We start from the raw sequence: 23,983 nt of genomic DNA, 5'->3' as shown, positions 1-23,983 counted from the left end.
CGGTAACATTTCAGAATTTTTAAAGGCGAATAATGTGGACCGTTGATCTCAAATCCAAAGGAAGGTTTAAATTTTTTTTGACCGTTGGAAATCCAACAGTCCAGAAAAAGTAACCGTTGAAATCCAATGGACGAGAACGTGCTACGTGGCCACCAACGGTAACTTTTTTGCCTTCTACACCACTGGCCCCAGGGCCTGAAAAATTATCGGGGATGTGCCCCCACAAGCGCGTGTTATGCACGTGCCTAACACAAAGTGAATTAAATCGTGGCTGATGTCAACGTGGCATCACCTGGCCCTTGGGCCACCAATTCGAGCCAGGCCTCTCACTTGGGCCCCATTGCCCAATCGCCCGCATGGGCTGGAGCAAAAAGCTGGGGCTTTTGGGTCATCAAAGTCGCTGGTCCATTGGGCTCCAGCTCCCGCTGGAGCTGCTCTTACATAGATATGACACACGTACGCGTATACTAATACATGCATGCACAAACACTCTAATGTAGAGATGAGATTGTATATGTTGGAAAATAAAGTCTTATATCCGGCGTAAACAAAATATTTTAGCTTATTATATTAATACTCCATAAATTGTTGAATAAACTCTACCTACTTAATACACTTCATATTTGCGTTTTCAATTAAAAATTATCTTAACGCCTACTTCCCCATAATACCCTCACACCCCACATTCTCAATATACACCTTACATTTTCTATATACATCCCATTTTTTCTGTACACTCCACATTTCTCAAATCTTATAACACTTATTTTTAATTTTCAGGGACTGAATTTAAACATTTGAACGTTTAGCTTGTTGAGTGATTTCAAATCATCTGAACGTTTAGTTTGCCGAATGATTTCAAATTGAATGATTTGAAAAATGTTTAGGTTCATTTGAACATTTTTCAGTAATAATAATAATAATAATAATTTTCAAGATACCATGCTGTTTCCATTTTCTTGTCCATATTTTGGTCGAACCAAGTCAACCTACAAGAAAGCATCTTAGAATAGTGCAAGAAAGCACCTTATGAATGCCATTGACTCACTCTGCAATTAGTTCGAGGGCCATGGACTTTGAATTATGAGAGTCATAAATGCTAAGTCTTGAATTATGAGATTGAGTAGGACTTCAGGGGCCATGGCCTTTGCCCTCATTAATTCTACAATCAATTCATGATCTCCCAGAAGGACATGACCACGCTATATTCACTGCAACCACTGCCTAGTTGAAAATCACCATTAAAAAAAAAACCTTATTTTAAAAAATGTACTATCTCCTGGCACTATATATTTCAGTTCAGTTTCTAAAACATAACTCAGTCATAATTAAGACATTGTTTTGATGGTGGCTATATTATTTAGACCTGGTAATAGCTTAACTTGTTCCACACAATCTTGTCAATGCCGATGTGTAATTGTCTTCCTTCTCATGGTCAATGAAAGCAAATGCAACAAAAAATGTAATATCAGTTGAAGTTACCCCATACAATCTCTAGTTGTGGAAAACAATGCCTATTAGTCTTGTACGTGCAATCCATGATAAGCAAATGTGGGAAACAATGTAAGATATCAACATTAATTGGGTGAGTCCAAAACAAGTCACTAACAACATTATGAACACTAGTACTTCGATGATGCTCAATATAGTTGTACTCAGCTAACTTACCTAACAAGTGTTGCATTTTTTATCTTCTTGCTCTTTCGTTTGTTCGCTAATAGTGTCTTGCGTTGTATAATGTCCTTGTTGTACATTAAGTAAATCTTTTTTCTTTATGGTGTTCAAAATAACTTTGGGTCTCACTAAACTTGTAGACATGTCAACTAAAAGTTCATTATGCTCTTTAGTTAATCGTCCGACAAAAGAATGCCCTTCAAGATATTGTGAATAAGTATGGTTTTGTACCCCACACTCAACCTCCAATTTCCAATCATCTCCTTCTCCAATGTTGACTTATTTCAACATAAATGGACATCCGCATTTTTCAGTACCAGTATTCCTGGGTTCTTTCTTCTTATTATTATTTGCATCAGAATTTTGGTCATTAATATCAAACTTCCTCAATATGGATCGGTACTTGCCACGTCTCTCACAAGCAAATGTTATTTTAGCTCTCTTCCTCCTTCGGTCAACCCCTCCTTCATTAGACCTGTTGATGACAATAACCATATTCTTCTTTTTTCCTTGTGTGGGAGTCCAATCAAGAAAATCATTTTTACTTTTGAACACATGTCCATACAAGATCATTGCCATTTGCCACTAACAAAATGTTTGTAGACATGCTAAGATTCCAACCCATATGCTATTCCCTATTATGAACCTAATGCACTATGATGCATAAAAGAATGCCAAAGTTTCCATGAAATTCACACATGCATATTCAGTAATGAATCTTGTTACAGAATCCTTGATGGATTAAAGATTTTGGAAATCTAACCATAATTGAAGAACCAATTGAAGTATAGAATACAAGAAACAAAGTATGACCATTTGTAAGGGTTTAATAATATACTAAAAATAGTTACCTCATCAGTTTTAAATGCGTTGGTGTAATCGACGACGCTCGTTGTTGCAACCTCAGTGTCCCCTGTAGAGGTATTGCCTTGTGTGCTATCCTGTTTAAATACACCAAAAATTCGTATCAAATCCTCGTTTATTTATTAAGAACCATACACCTCAATTATTTGCTAACAATCATACAACTCAATATCAATATTAGCCTTATACTTTAATTGGTAAGGGGGTGTAGTCATATGCAAATAATCAATAAAGCTTCTAATTTGGACGAAAAATGCCGACTGAAATTTTGACAAAAGATGTTGCCTGGGATTTAAAGCATATGTGGGTTTGTTTTCAATTCCACCATTAAAACCCATGTCGTCTGTTTTTAATATTTGGTGGTAATTTTAGGTGTTTAATTCTTTATGTAATCCATGTGATCTTTAAAAGATGAATATGAACATAGAAGCTTAAATAACACAGCAAAACCAGGATTAATAATTATTGATGTTGTCGAAATCAGTAAAACAATGGAAAATATGAAGTCTTACCTCATGTGAAGCTTTTGAAACATCGATTTCATGTTCCATTTGTCAAAAATAATTTTTCTCAATCAACATATTAGTAGTTTCATTGGTTAGGGTTTTATTCAACAATGTAAGGGGTTTCGGTAGTTGAAGAAGATAAATAATAGGGTAAATTACACAAAACTACCTCAACTATTGGTTAAACCACAATTTCATGCCTCATATTTTAAAAATTACAATGTCATACCTTATCTTACAAATTTGTTCTATTGGTTAAACCACAATTTCATGCCTCATATTTTAAAAATTACAATGTCATACCTTATCTTACAAATTTGTTGAAATGTTAGACCTCCGTTAGTTTTTCTATTAATTTCTCTGTTAAATACTAACGTGGCTTGATGCGGGTCTACTTCCTAGTCCATTTGGATTAAAAATTAATTAAATATTCAAAAACTAAAACTAAAATTATTTAAATATTTTATTAAAGAAGAAGGACCCACCCCTTACAAACCCATCCCCTCACCCTTCTTCCCCCGTCCACCATCTCGGCCGCGGGTCTCTCGATTCACTCGTTGCTGCTTAAATCTTCCCAGTCCGTCCAACCCATCTTCCCCGTCCATCCCTCTCCACCCATCTTCGTCAAAGTTTCTCCTCCAGATCTTGCTCCTCTTCTTCCTCCTTCTTCTCCTCCTCTTTGTCTTTTTTTTTTTTTTTTTTTTTTTTTTTCGGTGGGTCATATTGCATAGAAGGCAGGAGGACGTTAAAGCTTTACAAATCTTACCACCATTCTATTGGGGATTGGGGGCACTTAGGATTCCATAGGAAATAGGGATAAATTGCTTTTGGTTTTCTATTATGCCATCAAAAAGCTTAAAGCTTTACCACCTATTTCAATGTCCTCCAACACTTGGATTCGTTTACAAATTGCAAAATTGTTTGCAATCGCTAGTGTCACTCTCGCTCACTAAAAAACCCTAATTAAATACCCAAAATAATTTATCCCCAATCCTTAATGCTGCACCCTTACCATCCCCTCCAAAGATGAGATTGCTGGCGTCAAAATCCCGAGAATTCCCCCGTTCAATCCGCCATGAACGGCGGCCAAACAGCATGAACTCTGGGTAGGTCCTGTTCGTGGCACCGAGAGCAGTGGAACGTCGATGGTGGCGACGATGCTTGTTGCTAGAGTTCGTGTTAACTCACCTGGGAAGCTCACCCAAGGAACGGTGGTAGAGGAGACGAGTGGGGAAGCAGGGTGAGGGGATGGATTTGTAGGGTTAGTCCCATATTTAATTAATTTTTAAATATTCCAAAGAATATTTCATATTCATTTTGGAATTGGGTCGGCCGGGTCTTGGGTTTGGATCTTGTTTTTTTTATTTTTTTATTTCTTCTCCAGCCGGTTGCCGTTGCAACCATCAGAATTTGGAAAGTGATGGCCGAGACTTTAAATGGTCATAACGGGTTCATTTCTCAACCAAATTTTGCCCATAATATATCAAAATGAAGTTAGGAAAGTGTAGAACAAGATTATACATATTTGGAGTTCAAAAAGTGGCTGGAGATGGATGGAAAATAGCCTGAAAGGCGACTGGTCCGTCGGAAACTAGGTAACTCGCCGGAAAACTGGACAAACTTTAAACATCCATAGCTTTGTCAATACTCAACAAAATTGAGTGATTCAAAAAATGAAAATTGTACTTCTCAACAAGGTGAAGAGAATGGTACCTTATTGATGGCTAACTCACCGTGATTTGTTCAGAAAATGGCTCGAAAGCCTTGGAGGTCGCCTGAAACTGGGTAAAATTTAGACATTCATAACTTCTTCCATACTCAACGAAATCGAGTGATTCAAAACGAAAATCATACTTCTCAATGAGACGAAGAGAATGGTACCTTTCTTGACGGCTAACTTGCCATGGTTTGGTAGAAAAATGGCTTGAAAGCCACGGAGGTCGCCAGAGTTTGTCGTCGAGGAAGACATGCATGCATATGCAGAGGATAACATGACTAAAAACACACAGATTCAAGTTTAAACTCAACATAAAGTTCATTTCCATCACAAGCGGAAGCCCAGAAATTGAAGAGAATGAGAGAATCTCACCTGAGATTGAGAGTTAGAGCTCAAACCTCTCAGGTTCTATGGAAGGTCACTGCTCAGTGCTCCGATGCCACATGCAATGGTATGGCTAGGTTCCTCTTGTCCTAGAGATTAAGGTTTCATAGTTTTGGAGTTCAATTTGTCAAGGGATTAGGGTGATAGTGTGGGTTCTTTCTCTCGGTGCTAGAGAGAGTGTGAGTTCGAGACTGCAGAGAGAGAATGGAGAGATAGAGAAAGAATAAAAATCTATTTTAATAAAAATGTAAAGAAGTGGTGTCTGATGGTGTTGAGTGGGTAGAGAGAGAGGGAGAGAAAAAGTGTGAGGGAAATGAGTGGAAAGAGAGAGGTTTTGTGACGACGAGGATTGTTGGTAAAAGCTTTTACGTAGGAGACTTCTTATTTCGGTATAAATACTTACTCTTCTTTTACTGCAATTTATCTATGCTTTGACATTACTTGTGTGATATGGGTTCAATCTTGCTCACATGCACACTCTAAATTAGTCACTTTTAGGTTTTAATTTATTCACGTTTTTCACATCACTATACTTTATGGCTTCATCACCTTCCAGGTGTCGACCAGCACATCGTGATTCGAGTGTCCAGGTGGACATTCCGGGTTGGGATGTGTTAGATGTGGGATGCATTCAACATTTTGTGAGGTGCTAATATAAAAAGTCTACAATTTATATATGAGATATTTTAATTCTAAAGTTAACCAAGATTTTTTATGATAAAACTTCACACCTAGCAATAGATTGTTAAGTTATGGATAATGTCGGTGATATTTAGGGTAGACTTTTATGGGCCTATAAAGATTATCATAGTCTTAGAGCAAGTTATTCTTCGATACATGGACCTAATTTACTATGTTCGAACATGCTTCTTGAAGTTCAGCTTTCGTAAAGATGCGTCAACTCCAATTTAAATTGTTTAATAAGCTATGTTCGAGGGAAAAAAAAAAGAAAAAGAAAAAGAAAAAGAGGAAAGTTGTTTAATTAGCTAATTAGTCGGTATTCAATCTCTAATGAACATGCTGTTAGTCATCGGTATCCAGTCATTCAGTAGGTATTCAACTTAAAGCAAGAAGCCAATTAATTAGTTGTAAAAGCTAGTAGAACGAATCTTATTGCTTTTTTGGGTTTTACATTTCATTGCTTGTTCGTTACTAGATTTGGCATTCATGTTGTATTTTTTGAGGATTCGTGTTGTTTTCATGACACATCCAATATCTTAACGGGTCATGTCGTGTAATACCTGTTAAAATGAACGGGTAAATATGACCCGTCCTAAACTTGACTTGTTAATATTAACAAGTAATATGATCTGACCCATTACCCATTAAAAAAAAATATATTGATCTTTCAATAAATAATTAAATGAAAAACCTAATACTAAAAACGTAAGTGAGATCAAAGAATCCAACGGTAATGTTTAATCTCACATAAGTGAGAATAAATCCTATGGCTATTGTTGTAGTAAGGTTTTTTATTAGTTTTTTAATTAATGTAGAGTGTGTGGAAAATAAATAAACAAAATATATACAAAGGCTCGTAATGACAAGCTCTACAACTTTTGTGAAGTGGTCAACTCTGAAATTTGCAACCATAATCCTATAAACCATAAATTTAAATTTGACTGTTAATTGTTGTTCATATTTACACTTCATTTTTCTCAACGAATTTTGTTTTTTGTCCTTTCCATATTTTCTTTTTTTGAAAACATGATCTTTTAGTGGATGCAAAAAGATGAACGGTTCAGATTGTTGATTTCACCTTTGGATTTTATGGTTAGTGAGAATATTTCTTGGAATTTATAAAGCCTCTAAAAACTATATAACAATGGCTCATTTTTAGTTAACCATAAATACTGGAACGTGATATAGACAATCCGAATCATTCATTTTTTTACATCCGCTAAAAGATCATGGTTTCAAAAAAGAAAGTCAGAAAAACAAAATTCGGTGAAAGTTGTAAATCTTGTTATTACAAGTGATTGTATATTTCTTTTTACATTTTTCACACTTTTACATTAATTATTATGAATTTTTGTTAATTTTGCACTCAAACAATAAACACTATTTGTGGGCGTTTGGACATTTTTAACAATCTAAACTACGACGTAACCATCGTCTAACTCTAAGTGACACACCCCGACCGAGATCGGAGCGTGCTGGCCGTCACACGAAGGTGACGTAGCCATGTGCACGTGCGGAAGCTAATAAAGTAATAAAATAAAAGTACGAATAATTTAAAAACTATCATACAAAGTACTAAACAAGTGCTAGCGTAAGTGAAAGACAATTTCAGGGCAGGTCTACAGCAGTCCAAAAGAAAGTTGCGACATAAGTACACCCAAAGGTGACCCTACGCTGGTGAGTATCTGTCAGAAAAGCCGGGAGAATCCTCTGGGAATACCACCGAAACTGCTAATCAACTAGAACCTGGAGGGGCGCAAAACAAAAGCGTGAGTGGGCAAAAACAAAGCTCTTTGAAAACTATTTATCAAAAATACATTCTAACCCCTCGCCGTAAAACCTGTATACTTCCCAGAAAATAATCATATATACGTATGTATAAATATGCCAATCATGCTCAAGGGTATGCCAATCATGCTCAACAATGTGCCATGTCAAAGCCTCTTAATGATATGCAAGTGCTCAGGTATAAATCACATCAATAGCATAACATCTGGCAGCCGGAGTCACCTAACGTGACCTGTACGGCTGCATATAGAGCTCAAATCTCAAACTCAATAACTGAACCTGCCCACGAGTCGGAACCACCTAAAGTGGTCTGTACGACAGGCCTGGGTGTAATATATATGTACGCTCTAGTGCTACGATCACGTGAAGGCTGTGCGAATAATCGCGGGTCACCTACGAGTCGGAACCACCTAAAGTGGTCTGTACGACAAGACTGTGCACCTAACTTGGATCCAAGCTGAGCGTGTGGTGCGGGAAGTGAACATCACGTGAAGGACTGTGCCCTACTCTGGGCGGGAGCACTAACACCGGGGGTGCAGGTTATGAGTTCTCTAAGCACCTCAAACTACTGCTGTAGGTAAATATGAATACCACTTACCTGTGCGTCCACAGCACCCAATATGCATATGTGTATGCAAGCCACTACTAATGCATGTGATGATGCATAAACGATAACAATAAAGTGCATGGCATAAAACAATTAACCCTTTCAAACAATTTCTGGGAAAATAAATGTATATAGGTATATACGGAAAACCAAAAGCCCACTCACTGGTAAGTGGAAGGGTCGTAGCCCCCCTGCCTCGAGTGCGAACGCTCGTCCACGGGGTACGTGTCACCTATATGCGAAATAACTATAAAAACGTTAACTTTAAAGCACATAACCAACTCATCGCAATAACTTCTCATACATTGCTCAAAATGGACAAATGAATATACCAACGTGCTCTACACAACCTCAGGTTCACAACCATATTTTTAGAAAAAAATTCCTCCGCCGCACGCGCCCCCACGCGCCGGCCAAGGCACGGCCACACGCGCCGGCCACGTGCAGGCACGTGTGGCGCACACTGACGGCGTCAACTGACGCCGTTAGGAATATTCCGTCAAAACTGACAGATTCCGTTAACGGCGTCAGGAATATTCCGTCAGAATTGACGGAATATTCCGTCTCCTTCTCCAGCGAGACTCCGGCGACGTCGCCAGCGCCGGAAAACTGGAAAAACTTCAAACCTTGTTTTCTCACTCGTTTCTCAACCATTTTTCATGATTCTTGAACCAAATTAAAGCCCTAGACTAGTAGAATCACGTTATACAACTTTTAAAAGCTAAAAACCACGCGATCATACCTGTCTCGAAACTCAAAACTCGGCCAACTTCGAACCAGGCCTTCCCGACGTCCAATTTCGTCCAACGAGCTACTCCGACGCTCCTTAGGACCTCACTAAGACACCTACGAGCTTAGAAATCCCAAAAGCTCAATGTATAAATTTTGCATGAACAGTACTCAAATCGGCCATTGTCGAATCGACGTGAAAACGAAGGATTTCTCACCTGAAAATGGTATGGTTGTGCTCGCCTCAACCTCACGAGTTCAATGGTGTCCTTGGTTTCCTCGATCTGTGATGGTTTGGGTGGTTTTGGTGTTTGTCCGTACGTTGAAGGAAGAAGAAGAAGGAAGGGAGAGAGAGAGACATGGGACAGAGACAGAGGGAGAGGGAGAGTGTGACAGTGTGTGTGTGTGTGTGGTCCAACACATGCCACACCACACAAAACAACCAAAAACGTGACAAAAACAAACTAGGGGCAATAACGTAATTTCACACGTGCGTTCTAATAATCCCAGGACGGGATGTCACACTAAGCATAAAAGATGCAATCACGAGCATTTGTATATTTTACTTCTTTTTTTTTTTTCTTTTTTTTCTTTTTTTTTTCTTTTCTTTTTTTACATTTTTCACACTTTTAAACATTAATTATTGTTTTGAACTCTCCTAAAAAAATTTTTTTATTTGTTTTGAACTCTCCTAAAAAAAATTTTCACGAGGGTTTGTAAGGTTTTAAAATCCAAATGACGATGTATCCATCGTCAAAGTGTAGAGGCTGCGATCACGAGCGTTTGCATATTTTTTACATTTGTAAATTAATTATTATGAATTTTTTTTATGTGCTTTGGTATTTTTAAATTGCTTTGGTAATTTTGATGTGCTTTAGGATTTTTTAATCTCACTCATGTGAGATTAAATACTACGGCTATAATATTAAAGTCTTCTAGTAGTTTAAAATTATCAAACTAACTTTTTTCTTCTTGGTTGAAACAGGTTACCTGTAGGTAAACCTGTTAAGTATCCGTTATTAACTAGATCTTAACATGTGATCCGATAATAACTTGATTAGTTAACGTGTTAACTTGAAATTTGTTATTTTTGTATTGTTTCAGATCAGATTAACATATCGTGTAAAAAATGCCAAGTCTATTAGTTACCTTGAAACTGCCATTTGATTGGTTAAAGTATTATTGCCATATAGTGCACTGCCATTTGATCGATTAAAGTATGCAACTTCATGTAAGTGCATTATCAATTAGTAATAACATTTTGTAAGTATGTTATCGTTTATTAAACACCAACCTAGTAATCGGGTCGGAGTTCGGATAAGTCGGAGCTTCATGAATTTGGATTGAAACTTTTAAAACAAATAAATGAATTATTCCTTCACGGACAGTGCACAGATAAAAATGCCCTCCAAATGCTTCTTTCTGTGCCATTTTTTGAGTTTTTTCACAGGAAAATGACTGTTTTGCCCTGATTGCCCATGCGACCTCATTGCTCTGGCTTCTGACTCGATTTTTTTCTTCGTTTATTCTTCTGCTTTTTTTTTTCGCTGTGTCGGCATTCTCAGTATTTTGTGACCTAGGTTTCTTTCTGTATGAAACCCTGGTTTTTGTCGCTCTCCAATCATCTTTTTCTCACGAATTACCCAGATCGGTTTTTCTTGCTGGAGAAAACTGGAAGATCTGGAAGTACATTGAGTTGGAGGATGGATATTGCAAAGTAATATATCAGGTTGGAGGCCGTTTGAAATAAACTAGGAGGGGAAAGGAGGGGTGTTCAGGTTTCGCGGATGGTCAGAGAAAAATAGTAGAGAAGGGATGGAAGAAAAATTTAGGATTAGGGGGTACGAAAACAGAGGAAGGAAAGAAGAATGTGAGAGAGATATGGGCTGAGCTCATTTGGACTAATTTTTTTTTTCAAATTGATTTGGGGTTTTGTTTGGGTTTTGGGTTGTGTAGTTTTGTTTAACTAGGAATATAGAATGTGGTCAGACACATTCTTCCTTCCATAGATGATTAATCAGTTAGAAATTAGATCATTTTTTGTTTCTAATTTTACAGGACCATACTACACATCAAAACACACTTAAATTATATTTTTACATCATTGGAGTCACTTTTAAACAAAAACACCAAAAAAATTCTTCTAGCAAGTGTTTAGCAGTGTTCTTAACTTTTCCAGTTCTGAGAACAGTTAGATGCATAAAACTTTATTCTTGCTCATGTGTTTCCCAAATTGTTCACTATCTGAATGTAACTCGTATTTCAATTAGTCTTGATTTACTGTTCTTTTCCAGCATATTTTTTTCACACATTTACTCTTTAGTAGACACACTGGAGGCAACCAAGTTGATTTGTTCTATTTAAAGTTAATTTTATAGTTTTAGACATAAAAATTGAATGTCCACATTAGTTTTAAATTTTTCAACCATATCATTCAACTGATGTCACAAACTGCTATATTTTTTAAACTCTCTGGAAAGGAATTTACATGCAACCCAATGGTCCAAATTTTCTATCTTTCCTACAACAATTAGCCGTAAGCATCCATATCCATTTCGAATCATTTAGGTGAAATTTTGAACCTTTAATTATTGACATTGCTTAATTTAGTTGTAATTTAAAGTCCTATTTTTTTTTTCAGTTTTGGTATTTCTTTTACAGAACAACTTTGATCTTCCACAAGACTACTTTGTGCGGTTTCCGAAAGATCTCCGTCTCAATGCGAGTAGGGTTTTTTCTATCTGTGTGAATTGCCCAACCATCTGTTATGCCTCTATGTTTGTTCCTTGCTATAAATATGATGAATACATATACATATTTGTTAAACTGTTTTACAAATTTTATACACTTTTAAAACCCGCAACAAGGCACGGGCACAATTACTAGTATATGCTAAAACCGTTGGGGATATCACTATAGGTTAGCTTACGAACATCTTCTCCACCGAGTTCATCATCAAGATGGCAGACGGAATGCGATAGAAGAAGTATAAGCAGGTATAAGATTGTGGATTCTCTAATTTACGTGATGTTTAATTTGTATTTTAGGGTTTTACTGTTTTGTGGAATTTAGGAATTAGGATTTGGTCTTCTATTTTAGGGTTTATTTTTTTTTTTTGGTCGAAACCTTCTATTTTAGGGTTTGGTGCGTATAAAATTGTGTATTTTAGGGTTTCAATGTTTGGTGGAATCGCAAAATTAGGATTTGGTCTTCTATTTGTGATTGTTCATTTGAAATTTGATGTAATTTCGTTTTGTAATCTGTTATTTATTCGGGAATTGCAGAATTAGGGTTTCAATATTTGAGTAGTTTGTGATTGTTCCGTTTTATGGACTTAAAAAGTATGTTTATCTTGTGCACCTTATAAGAGGTCTTGAGGCCTCAACATGCGCCATAGTAAAAAAGCAGGGGAAGAAGATGATGAACATGGAAATGGCATTGAAAGCCAACAGAAGAGAATTTTGAGATTTCATTTGAATGATGCAGAGGTTTGGGTGAGGCTCAAAGAATGTTGGGTTGATCTTGAATAGAACGAGGGTCCTTGTATAGTCATTTCTTGATTATGTTGACCTCTACTTACAATGATGCTTAAAATTTCTCCTTCCTACTTTTCTGAACCATAAACCATATTAATTCTATAAACAGAAACCTATAAGCAGTCATTAGAAGAATAAAGAAATTTGGATGTTTACTCGTATATGCAAGCTACAGGTTGATCAAAAGTCAAGTAGTTTGTTCCTTAATCCTTTCTTCCATTTGAAACTAATCAATTGGTAGCCAAACTAATATCATGTCTTGCTTTTTAACAGCCGACCAAGCAAAACTCTATCTAAGCTAATAGCTCTAATTGTGGGTGTGTATATTTTGACACGACGAAAACCAGCTTGCTCACGTTGAAATATATACAGATACATATGTATAAATTCACTTACTGAGAAATCAATTGACACATATAGATATAATTTATTTAATTATATATGTTTTTTTTCTCTTTCGGTTTTGCATTTAATTTGTCATTTATATTATTGGCCTCTGCAGGGCAGAGATCACTGATTGATGTTGGTGTTATTAGTGGAGAAGATGGAGAACTTCATTACTTTGTTAATGTTGCCGACATTCATTTGTAAGGTTAACTTGGAAATTTTGGTCAAGGTCACAATCTTTGCTAAGAAAATTAGAATATTGATGTGCATTTTTGTTTTATATTACATTGTGATTTGCGGGTACTAAGTGTTCTGCTTCTTCTTCTTTTTTTTTTTTTCCCCCTTTCTTTTCGTTTCAATTCTTGATTTTATAATTAGGGGAAATTGTGAGTTTCTGAGCTGATGGAGTTGTTTGTATTGTTTCTGGAAGTAGGTGCAGGCGGCTATGGTTGCGAAGGTTAGGCACAAAAGATTGGTGAATTTGATGGGGCTAATGGTCAAAGTACTCAATAACCCAAGATGTAACCTCACGCACTCCGAATTAGGTTCGTCTATACTCCCATCATATCATCTAAACCATTTAATTGATTACCTTAGACCTCTTGAACACAATCGTAAAGTTTACAAGCATATAAGGAGGATGAAGGAGACTAAAGCACAATCTTGAAATTTCACGGATTACCAAGATTTGGACATTGCCGCATATTTTTGTAGATACCGAAGGCTCAGGCTTGGGCTTCCCATTATATTGATGCATTGAGTGTTTCCTACAAACATTCTCCATTTATAAATTCGTAATAAAGAATAACGTCATATATAGTTGGTTAATTATTTTGTTATTAAGTTTTGTTTTTAGACTTTTGGACGAGGTTAGAAATTTATGCATTTTTTATTAAGTACCGTCACCAAAACTCAGGGCCTTCGTTTCCCAGTGGCACTTTTTATCATGTGGTACTTTCATACATTTTGTTTATCCTCATAAAATAATACATTGTCTCCATGAAAGCTAATTTATCGACTGTGTCAGTAGATTAGAGGTGCTACAACCCACTATGATGCAGTTGCGAATTCAACAGCACCGGGAGTACTTTCAGCCGGATTGAAATCAGGTCGATGCGAAAACGTTGCCTTGGAAAGACAATGAAGGTAGAGCTGAATGGAACGAGGGTCCCTGTAAAGTCATTTCTTGATTATGTTGACCCTACTTAGGGTTGGTTTAGTATTGTTGTGTTATGAAAAAAAGCTACTTCTGCTGTGCTGTGAAAATAAACAACTATGAAATAAAACAGCAAAGTGTTTGATAATTTTTTTTTGTAAAAGTGCTTTTGAAAAAAAAAAGCAGTATTATAGTGTTTGGTAAACTTTTATATAAAACAGATGTGAAAAAAAACCGATTTTTCAAAACTGGGTTTTGCAGCTTTTTGTTTTTGACTTTTTTTTCATCCAAAACTATGAAAAAAAAGCTGAAGCTGAATGTTTACCAAACACAATAACAGCTCCTAGCTTTTTTCAGAATCACCTCAGTACCAAACCAGGCCTTACAATATGATCAATTATTATCACAATGTGCTTGTTGATTAAGATCAAGATGCTTAATTATTATTATTGTTTTATTTTCTTGAAACAATATGTTCTAATTGTAAATTCAATAGATCCATAACTTTTTTGTCATCAGCAATGTCCAATTTTGTTGTTTCTTCCTTTCCTTTATTTTAAACTCATTCATTCAATTTTGCTAGAGGCAATGTTGAGAATCGAACCACTTATGCTACAAGTCCTTAACAATTTATGTGAGCAAATTATGATTAATGATAATATGGAGTGTGATTAACAATGATGGTAGAATACTATGTAATCAATATAAAAAATATTTATGAAACCGAACCAAAATAACCCATAATGTTTATGGAAGAGAGAAAAACAAAGGCCAAATTTTTTTCATGGTCCTTGTGACACGACATTTTCAATGTGCCCCTTGTGGTGAAAAAGCTTTTAATTAAACCCTCGTGGTGAGCCTTATTAGTAATTGAGGTCCAAATCTAAATTTTCATTAGTCTTCCGTTAAATAAACTCACATGAGTATCAATGGAGGGTCAAATTCGCCATTTCAATTCAAATTACATCATATTCCATGGACATCTAGTATGAGTTAGGGTTTAACAGAAATTAGATTTCATAGAAAAAAGCTTGAATGTAAAGAGTGAAACTAAACCTGTAAAACCACGTCAATGGCTAGGAGAAGAGGTGAAAGTGAAGCTGTGTATAATTTCTTAGGTATGATTTAATTTCTTTTGGAAATCATAATACTTCTAATAAACCATTGTTTTTTTTTTCAATGCCAACACGTCTTTGATCATGAGTTAGAGTCTTAGTCTTAGTCTTAGTTGAATTTTCATTCTTGTATCAATTTGTACCAGTCCGAATGCATATATGCCTTTCAATTTTGTCTTTAATTAGTAGTGTGGTTTGATGCACACTATAGTTGGCTAGTACACAACCTTTCAATTTTTTTTCTTAATCTTCTTTGAATTTTAATTATTTAAGTTTCTTATGCTCTTGAAGTTCATATTGCAGAGGGCAGACGTGAAAATTGAATTTTCTCCATTACCTTTCACCCATTGTCTTCAATTCTTTAATTCTGCAATGCCTTTCACTCGTCTGAATGCATAACTGCAATGTCGTTCACCTATTGTCTTTAATTCTTTAAGTTATTCTTGTAAATTATCTCTCATTTTCACTTGTTTCAATTTGCTTTGTGCACTGGAATCAGATGCCAACTTTTTAACTCACAAGAAAAACAAGTGTATGTCATAACTCACCCAGAAAGAACAAGCGTATACCTAAGTCATACTAGATGTCTATGGAATAAGATATAATTTGGATTGAAATGATGTATTTGACCAATCCATGTGAGAGTCACATGAGTGTTTTTAACGAAAGACTAATGGAAGTTTGGATTTGGACCTCAATTGCTAACAGGGCTCACCAGGGAGTTTAATTAACAACCTTTTCATCACAAGGATAACATTGAAAGTGGTGCGTCACCACGGGACCACAAAAAAAATTTGGCCAAAAACAAATATTATTTATTCAACTACAACAAAATAACCAATACTATTTATGAAGTGAACCACTATTTCCTGAACTACAACAAAATAACCCACACTATTTATAAAAGTGAACCAAAATAACTCACATTATTTCTGGAACTACAATGTAATAATGCACACTATTTCTGAATGTAAACCACCGGAATTTGGAAAGTGATGGCTGGGACTTCAAATGGTCATAACGGGTTCATTTCTTAACCAAATTTTGCCCATAATATATCAAAACGAAGCTAGGAAAATGTAGAACAAGATTGTACATATTTGGAGTTCAAAAAGTGGCCGAAGATGGCCGGAAAATGGCCTGAAATGCGACTGGTCTGTCGGAAACTGGGTAACTAGCCGGAAAACTGGACAAACTTTAAACTTCCATAACTTTGTCAATACTCAACGAAATTGAGTGATTCAAAAATGAAAATTGTACTTCTCAACGAGGCGAAGAGAATGGTACCTGCTAGATGGCTAACTCACTTTTATTTGTTCGAAAAATGGCTCGAAAGCCTTGGAGGTCGCCCGAAACTGAGTAAACTTTAGACGTTCATAACTTCTTCCATATTCAAACGAAATTGAGTGATTCAAAAGCAAAAATCATACTTCTCAACGAGAAGAAGAGAATGGTACCTTTCTTGATGGCTAACTCGCCGTGGTTTGGTCGGGGAAAGCCACAGAGGTCGCCAGAGTTTGTCATCGAGGAAGACATGCATGCATTTGCAGAGGATAACAGGGCTAAAAACACATGGATTCAAGTTTAAACTCAACATAACATTCATTTCCATCACACCTGAGATTGAGAGTTAGAGCTCAAAGCTCTTGGGTTCTATGGCAGGTCACTGCAATGCTCTGATGACACATACAAATTTTTATAGAATGAGATGAATGATTAAATAATTACAACTCCATAGTACTTTACAAAATATTTTTTAAAAATCTTACGAATTTATTTTAAATTTAAAACAAAATAAAAGTGTTAAACATGTGATGTAAAATGTAACGGTCCGTTCCCAATTTTACTGTCTTTATAATTTTAATAAGTGAATTTATGAAAATACCCTTTGAGGCAAATGCGTTGACTTTGCTTGACCACTTTGTCATGTCATGTAAAATCTATATATAGCGTATCCTTGTAGTATTCGTCGCTACGAACGCGTGGGTATAAGCAGAATGTGATTCGGAATTATAACAAAGATTTTATGAGGTTTTGAACGTTTAGGATATTTTGGTAAGTTGATAATTAATTAAACATGTGATATTTTTGTCTAACTATTGGGTGCGTACACGTGGGCACCCAAAAATTCTGGAACTCTCTCCCTCCTTCCTTTTCCCTCCCGTTCTCTTTCTCTAGAAAGTTCTCTCACTCTTTCTCGGCTCTCCCTTTCTTCCCGTGGAACAAACCACCGCCACCACCAAAATTTTGGCTTGTTGAACACCAAAACCACCATTATCTGCATGTCCTCACCACCATAAACTCCATTGTGATTTTTGTTTCATTGAAAACGAACCAGAAACACGAGTTCGAAGAACAAGGTTTTGGGCCGAGACTTCTGGGCATGATTCAGACAATTTTCAGCCATCTTTTGAACTTAAAACATCTATAAATCGATTCCTGTCGTTGATTATATAAATTTTCATGTTTGGATCGTGTGATTTGGTTGAAAAATGAGAAAGTTATAACAATTTAAGGTTTGCCCAGTTTTCGGTGAACCCGTGACCTTCCAGACTATTTTCTAGCCAAAATACGGCGATTTAGCCATTGAAAAAGGTGCCAATCTGTTCGTCTCGTTCCAAACTATGATTTTCGTTTTTGAATCACTCAATTTCGTTGAGTATTGACAAAGTTATGGATCTTTAAAGGTTGACCAGAAATTCTGGCGAGAACCCAGTTTTTTTCTGCGGACAGCCGTCTTTCACACCATTTTTCGGCCACCTTTTGGACTTCAAGCAGATATAATATTGTTCTACACTTCTCTAACTTCATTTTGGTATATTATGGGTCGAATTTGGTTGAGAAATGAGTAAGATATGGAGTTCTAAAGATTGCCAGAAAATCTGCAAAATCTGCAAAATCCGGCGACCGGAGAGGTTGAAGAAGAGGAATATTCAGAATATTCCTTGGCATTGACCGTTGATTTTTGTTGATTCTTTTTGGGTTTTGACCCAGGATCTAACTTAGGATAATTCGACGTTCTGAAACCATTTTTGACATCCGTTTAGTGAAATTTAATGTTTTAATGTAGTTTCATAGTTAATCGGCTAATTGACTGCCACATGAATTTGTGAGTGGCGGAGATCCGACCGTCGGATTGTGGTAAGATTTTAGTATGTTATTCTAGAAGTATAATGTGGATCTTTAGAAGTTACGGATCCAAAATCCGAAGTGCGGATCTTCCGGAATGAGTTACATAGGATTATAGATCTTATCATCGATTTTTGTCGGCAAAATGATATTTTCTAGTAGTAGATGTTGACTCATATCTGAGACTTGAACCATTTACGCCACATACATTACTCCAAAATATTTTACGTATTTCAGGGTTTTTTTTTTCTTTATACTACCCTTAAGAAAAGTAAGAAAAAATGTGGAGGGTTGTCGGCTTGGCTACCTAGCTAGCTAGCTCTTCCTTTTCCCCCTTCCAAACGTCCCCTTAAGATCCTATTGGCTATAACGTCACTTCACTCTCCAATTCCTCCTTATAAATTCAGTCCTTCTCTTCTACTCTTTTGCTCACAAAAACTAAATTAACCATATAGCAGTTAAATAATCACTTAAAAACATGGGGAGAGGAGAGTTCAAGGTGACGACGAGCAACCAAGAAGTGGTGGCAGGTGCCTTGCCACTGCAAGAGTATTGGCTACCACTCTCTAACCTTGACTTGCTTTTGCCACCTTTGGACGTGGGAGTTTTCTTTTGCTACAAAAATAAGCAAAGCATGAGCTTTGGGTCCATGGTTGGGGTTCTGAAGAAGGCCATGGCTCAAGCTCTTGTGACTTTCTACGCCTTCTCCGGTGAGGTGGTACCTAACTCTGACGGGGAGCCTGAGATTCTATGCAACAACCGCGGCGTTGATTTCACCGAAGCGTTTGCAGATATTGAGCTTAAGGAGCTCAACTTTTATGACCCTGATCAGAGCATTGAGGGCAAGCTGGTGCCCAAGAAGAAGCATGGCGTCTTGGCTGTCCAGGTTTGTACCTAACTATCATGTCATTTCCTGTTACATGTTTCGAACGTTTCTACTGTGTAGTTGAAATGTGCATGTATTATGGAATGTAATTATGAATATGAACTTCTAACACGTAACATATTTTAAAGGAACAGTACCTGTCACTTGATCTACAATGCACTCACCAAATTTTTATTTTTTCCTAACCACGGATGATTCGCTTTGACAAAATATTTCCAACACCATGCAAGAAGGACAATTTTTTTAAGAATGGTGCAATCAACACACCTATTTTTACCTCTCACACACCTCTTTCAGTTTTCGGCCATTGAATCGAATGAATTGAAGAATATCAATAGACAAAAATTAACAAAAGTGTATAAAAAATAAAAAATGTGTGTGAATAATAAGACTTCTTTTTCTAATTACTTACCGTAAAAAAATCTATGGTGCTTTGGGTTATAAAATACTCCGAGAATTGAACACCCACCCCGCGCCCCCCCACCCCCAAAAAAAACCCCAAAAAAAAAAAAATTTCAGTTAAAAATAATTATATATTTTTTATTTAAAAAAGAAATTCCTAACATTGTGGAAACAAATTAAATTGCGAGTAATGTTATTCTTACCATTTAAATATACCATAATTTTATACCATCTTATGTGGCAACTGAGATGGACATCCACATCAGTTAAAAAAATCCCATGTCAACTAAGGTGGATATTTACGATTTTACTCAATGATTTTTATTAATAAAATAATTAAAAAATAATAATGAAACCTACTTGCTCCCATTTTCAAGCCTCACCGATGGGGCCTCCTCCCTCTTCGCTCTCCAATTTCACCTTCCTTCACCTAATGATTGATGGTGCTCGACCCGCTTAATCACTGCCAATTGACCGAATATCCTAATGGTGCTCCCAGTGATTGTTTTGCTCTGCCACCAAATCAAGTTTGCAATTTTAATGGTTTATGCCTTCTAGCCAAACATTGGATTTCATAGGTTTTTAATTCCAGTAACATTGAACAAAAATCTGAAAAGGATTGGATACGATATTTTCCTTTCTGTTCTACTGTTGAGGATTTTCCGAATGGAAGAAGATTTGGAAGACAACCTCTTTTACTCTTTCTTCATGGACCTTTGGTTAGCACCAAAATCTTTTCCTAATCCTCTATAGGAATGAAAATTTCATTCCATGTTATATCCCGATGTCGAAGGTTTTGGCTTGAATTTTCATTGGAATTATCATCTGTTGGACTCAAACCAGGTGGAGAGATGAAACGTATCTAACAGGGAAGTTGAACGGGTAGGGTTTAAGCAAAAATAAAATAAATAGAAATTCCACCTAGGTTGACACCTAAGCTTCCACATCATGTGGTATACTAAATGTGGTATAATAAGATGGTAAGAATAGCATTATTGTTAAATTACAGGTAACTGAGCTCAACTGTGGTGGTGTGGTGGTGGCATGCACATTTGATCATCGCATAGCAGATGCCTACTCAACCAACATGTTTCTGGTCTCATGGGCTGAGATGGCTCAGTCCAAATCCCTCACCATCCAACCAACTTTTCGTCGTTCCTTGCTTAACCCTCGTCGTCCTGGTCACATCGACCCCTCCCTAAACGACATGTACATGCCCATCACGGCGTTGCCGCCTCCCAGTAAAGGCCGTACTACTGATGATCATGACCATCTCATCAGCCGCATATACTACATCACATCCGAGCAGCTTGAAAATCTCCAAGCCCTAGCTACCTCCAATGGCTACAAAAGGACCAAGCTCGAGTCCTTCTGTGCATTCTTGTGGAAAATGGTAGCAAAATGTGACACTAGTAATGATCGTGCCCAAAAATTATGTAAAATGGGCATTGTTGTTGATGGACGGACAAGATTAAGTGAGGGAAATTACCAAAACGACCATGCAACTCTAATGGCTGCATACTTTGGAAATGTGCTGTCTATTCCATTTGGTGGGGAAAATATTGAAGACCTAACAGAGAAGCCACTGAGTTGGGTAGCTGAGGAAGTCCATGATTTTTTGGAATGTGCTGTGACCAAGGAACATTTTTTGGGGTTGATAGATTGGGTTGAGGCTCATAGACCAGTGCCATGCTTGACCAAAATATACGACAGTGGGAGCAATGAGGGGCCAGCATTTCTTGTGTCGTCCGGCCAACGGTTCCCCAGCTCCAAGGTGGATTTCGGGTGGGGCTCGCCTGTTTTCGGGTCGTACCATTTCCCGTGGGGAGGCAGTGCTGGGTATGTCATGCCAATGCCAAGTCCAGTTGCTAATGGTGACTGGATTGTGTACATGCACATGATGAAGGGGCAGGTGGAGTTGATGGAGAAAGAGGCTGCTCATGTGTTAAGGCCCTTGACTTTTGATTATCTTAATTAGGTAAATTTAGATATAATCAAGTAGTGTTGCCTGGCTATTTCATTATTCAATTCCTTACCAGTAATCTAGCTCTTGCTGCAATATATTGTATCTTCTTTTTATCAAAATCATGCAAGAGACTTTTGGTTTGCTTGGATGTTGTTGACCCTAAAAACTACTAAGCCTAAGTGGCGCGCAGGCCGAGTAACTAATGAGTTAACTATGTCCTTCGATTGATGCGGGGCGTGCCAACTCGTCGGCCAAGCTCAGCCGAGGAGTAAAATTTGTTGATGCTGCGTTGAACGCGCTACTGACTTCTAGATCTTGCAACTGCGGCCAAGGAAGAAACACGTCTCGGCCTTCGGGTTCTCGAGCCTAAATACAAGGCTGCTAGTTCTGTGAAGTTCAATATCAAATTCTGCTTTCAATGTGCCGAATATAGTAACCTGTAACACCTCACTTCTCCGAGATGGTTAATGATATAACCTCTACCAATAAGGATTCGAAAATCCTTCTCGACCGAGACTTGGATAGATAACCGGTCGGCCTTGACGCAGTGCTGTTTATCCAAACTAAAGGTGCTCCGGGAACGGCTGATTCTACAACAACAGTGCTGTTTATCCAAACTGAAGATGTCACCGGTTGCCTTCACAGTGCTGTTTATCCAAACAAAAGGTGTGTTAGTGAAAAAAGAAAATAAAAATCTCAAGATGTTTGAGAGGTTTACGCAGGGCAATTTGTGTGTTGAATTGGAGGGGCCCCCAAATGTTGTCTGCGACTCTGTATTTATAGTAGCTATCTTTTGCTTGGCACGGCTTGATAGCTTTGTAGAGTCCAATTGTCGCTCTAACTTTGTAGAACATGACTTAACTCAAACTTGTGTCCCATCACCTTAGCCGTCCAATATCTCCAAGATATGATAAAGGCTATCTCTTAATTTTCCTTGAAAAGATTAAATATATCTTCCCACATACGTGGCTAACCAAATGAATGCATCATATTCCAACTGAAACCTCTCTTTCTCCACTATATTGGTCCAAGTGTAACCATGCATGCATGATAATTAAAATACCATGGTTGATAGTTTTGCATTATCTGCAAAACCACCCTGATCCCATCAAATCACCTCATTTTGACTAATCCAAAAGGCGTATCCACATGTTGATCATCCAATATTAATTGCATCCTTGTGGTATTGTTCCATGTGGTTTTGCATGTAAGATATGATTCTAATGCTGCACGGCATTTCACATAACCTCTTATGCATGGAGCTTTACGCGTATCACAACTCTGTACATATTTTCAAGATAATTACTATGATAAAAAAAAAAACAATAGTAATGTTAAGAAAAATCTCTAATCATCCAATGGCCTCGATTATTTGAGCCGATGGTGTAATTTTGGGTCCAAACAGATATGTATGGTTAATATCAATACTAGTCATCTATGGTTGATATAAATCTCATTCCACTTCTCTTTGCAGTCCAATTTTCCATCAAATTGTTAATTAATTTGTCTACCTACATTAAAGATCCCCTCTATTTAATCAAGGTAAAAATATTACTTCTAAATTATAGAAGAGTATAAGCAATTATCCGTCGTTCTAGGATTCATATAGCCGACCCCACTTAATGAGAAAAGGCTTTGTTGTTGTTTTGTATAAGTAATTATCCGTTGTATAAGCTGGTGGACGTCTGGGTGACTCCTTCGGGATTTTTTACGATTCGATTATGATTTCATAAAGTATGAATTTAGAAGATATGGATATGATTGTTATTATTTTGGTCAAATTAGTAGAGAATGTTATTGTGCTTCGTTGGTTCTTTGATATGATATATGTTGTGAATTGCGGTATCATGTTGAGACATAATGACTTATATGATGGATGGAAGGGAAATCATGATTTTCATGTGGGTTTGTTTTGTAGCCCTGAGTCTAGGAATTTCATGCTTGTTAAGTTCTAACAATTGAATGAGAAAATGTTAGGCCTTACAGTTTAAACGGATTGTGATATATGACAATTGTAGTGAATAGTAAACTATGAATGACTTGATCCCTTTTTAGGGTATGTAGGCAATCTAACGAGGAGGTTAGATGCAGCCATAAAGTTTACAAAGATTTCTATGCAATCTGAATCTTGAGTTGCGCTTGGTACATATTCGGGAGATGAGGTATGTTAGATATATATAGATACTTGTTGACGTCACGTATCGATCCTGGCCGTATGTCGGGATCGGGGCGTGACATAAAATGTACCCATTCTTAAATATACCAATTTGTTCTATGTAAAATGTACCCTTTTTTGTTTTTTTATATAAAACCTATTCAATTTTTTTCTAATCCATTTTTAAACTTATATGGGTACATTCTTTTCTTTTGATTTGAGAATGTATCTATATCAAGTTTAATCGAAGAAATTTACTAAGTTATTAAGCCTAATATCTATTACTTTTTTTTGTGTGGTT

General features: G+C 36.8%; 1 protein-coding gene across 1 annotated transcript; it reads left to right on the top strand.

Annotated features, from left to right (window-relative positions):
• Positions 1–18,682: 18,682 nt before the first annotated feature.
• LOC137741070 (coniferyl alcohol acyltransferase-like) lies at positions 18,683–21,640 on the top strand. Its single transcript, XM_068480875.2, has 2 exons — positions 18,683–19,159; positions 20,571–21,640. The coding sequence occupies exons 1-2, from the start codon at positions 18,752–18,754 to the stop codon at positions 21,537–21,539; spliced, it is 1,377 nt and encodes a 458-aa protein (XP_068336976.2). The 5' UTR covers positions 18,683–18,751; the 3' UTR covers positions 21,540–21,640.
• The last annotated feature ends 2,343 nt before the right edge of the window (positions 21,641–23,983 follow it).

The sequence above is a fragment of the Pyrus communis genome, chromosome 9 (assembly GCF_041283825.1).
Source record: "Pyrus communis isolate YQ-2024b chromosome 9, ASM4128382v1, whole genome shotgun sequence".
Lineage (NCBI taxonomy): Eukaryota > Viridiplantae > Streptophyta > Magnoliopsida > Rosales > Rosaceae > Pyrus > Pyrus communis.
This window is presented reverse-complemented; position numbering and strand designations above follow the sequence as displayed.

Excerpts from the sequence above, each read along its gene's own strand:
- LOC137741070 (XM_068480875.2), top strand. The coding sequence starts at position 18,752 with ATGGGGAGAGGAGAGTTCAAGGTGACGACGAGCAACCAAGAAGTGGTG. Across the intron at positions 19,160-20,570 it reads ATGGCGTCTTGGCTGTCCAG|GTAACTGAGCTCAACTGTGG; the intron begins GTTTGTACCTAA and ends GTTAAATTACAG.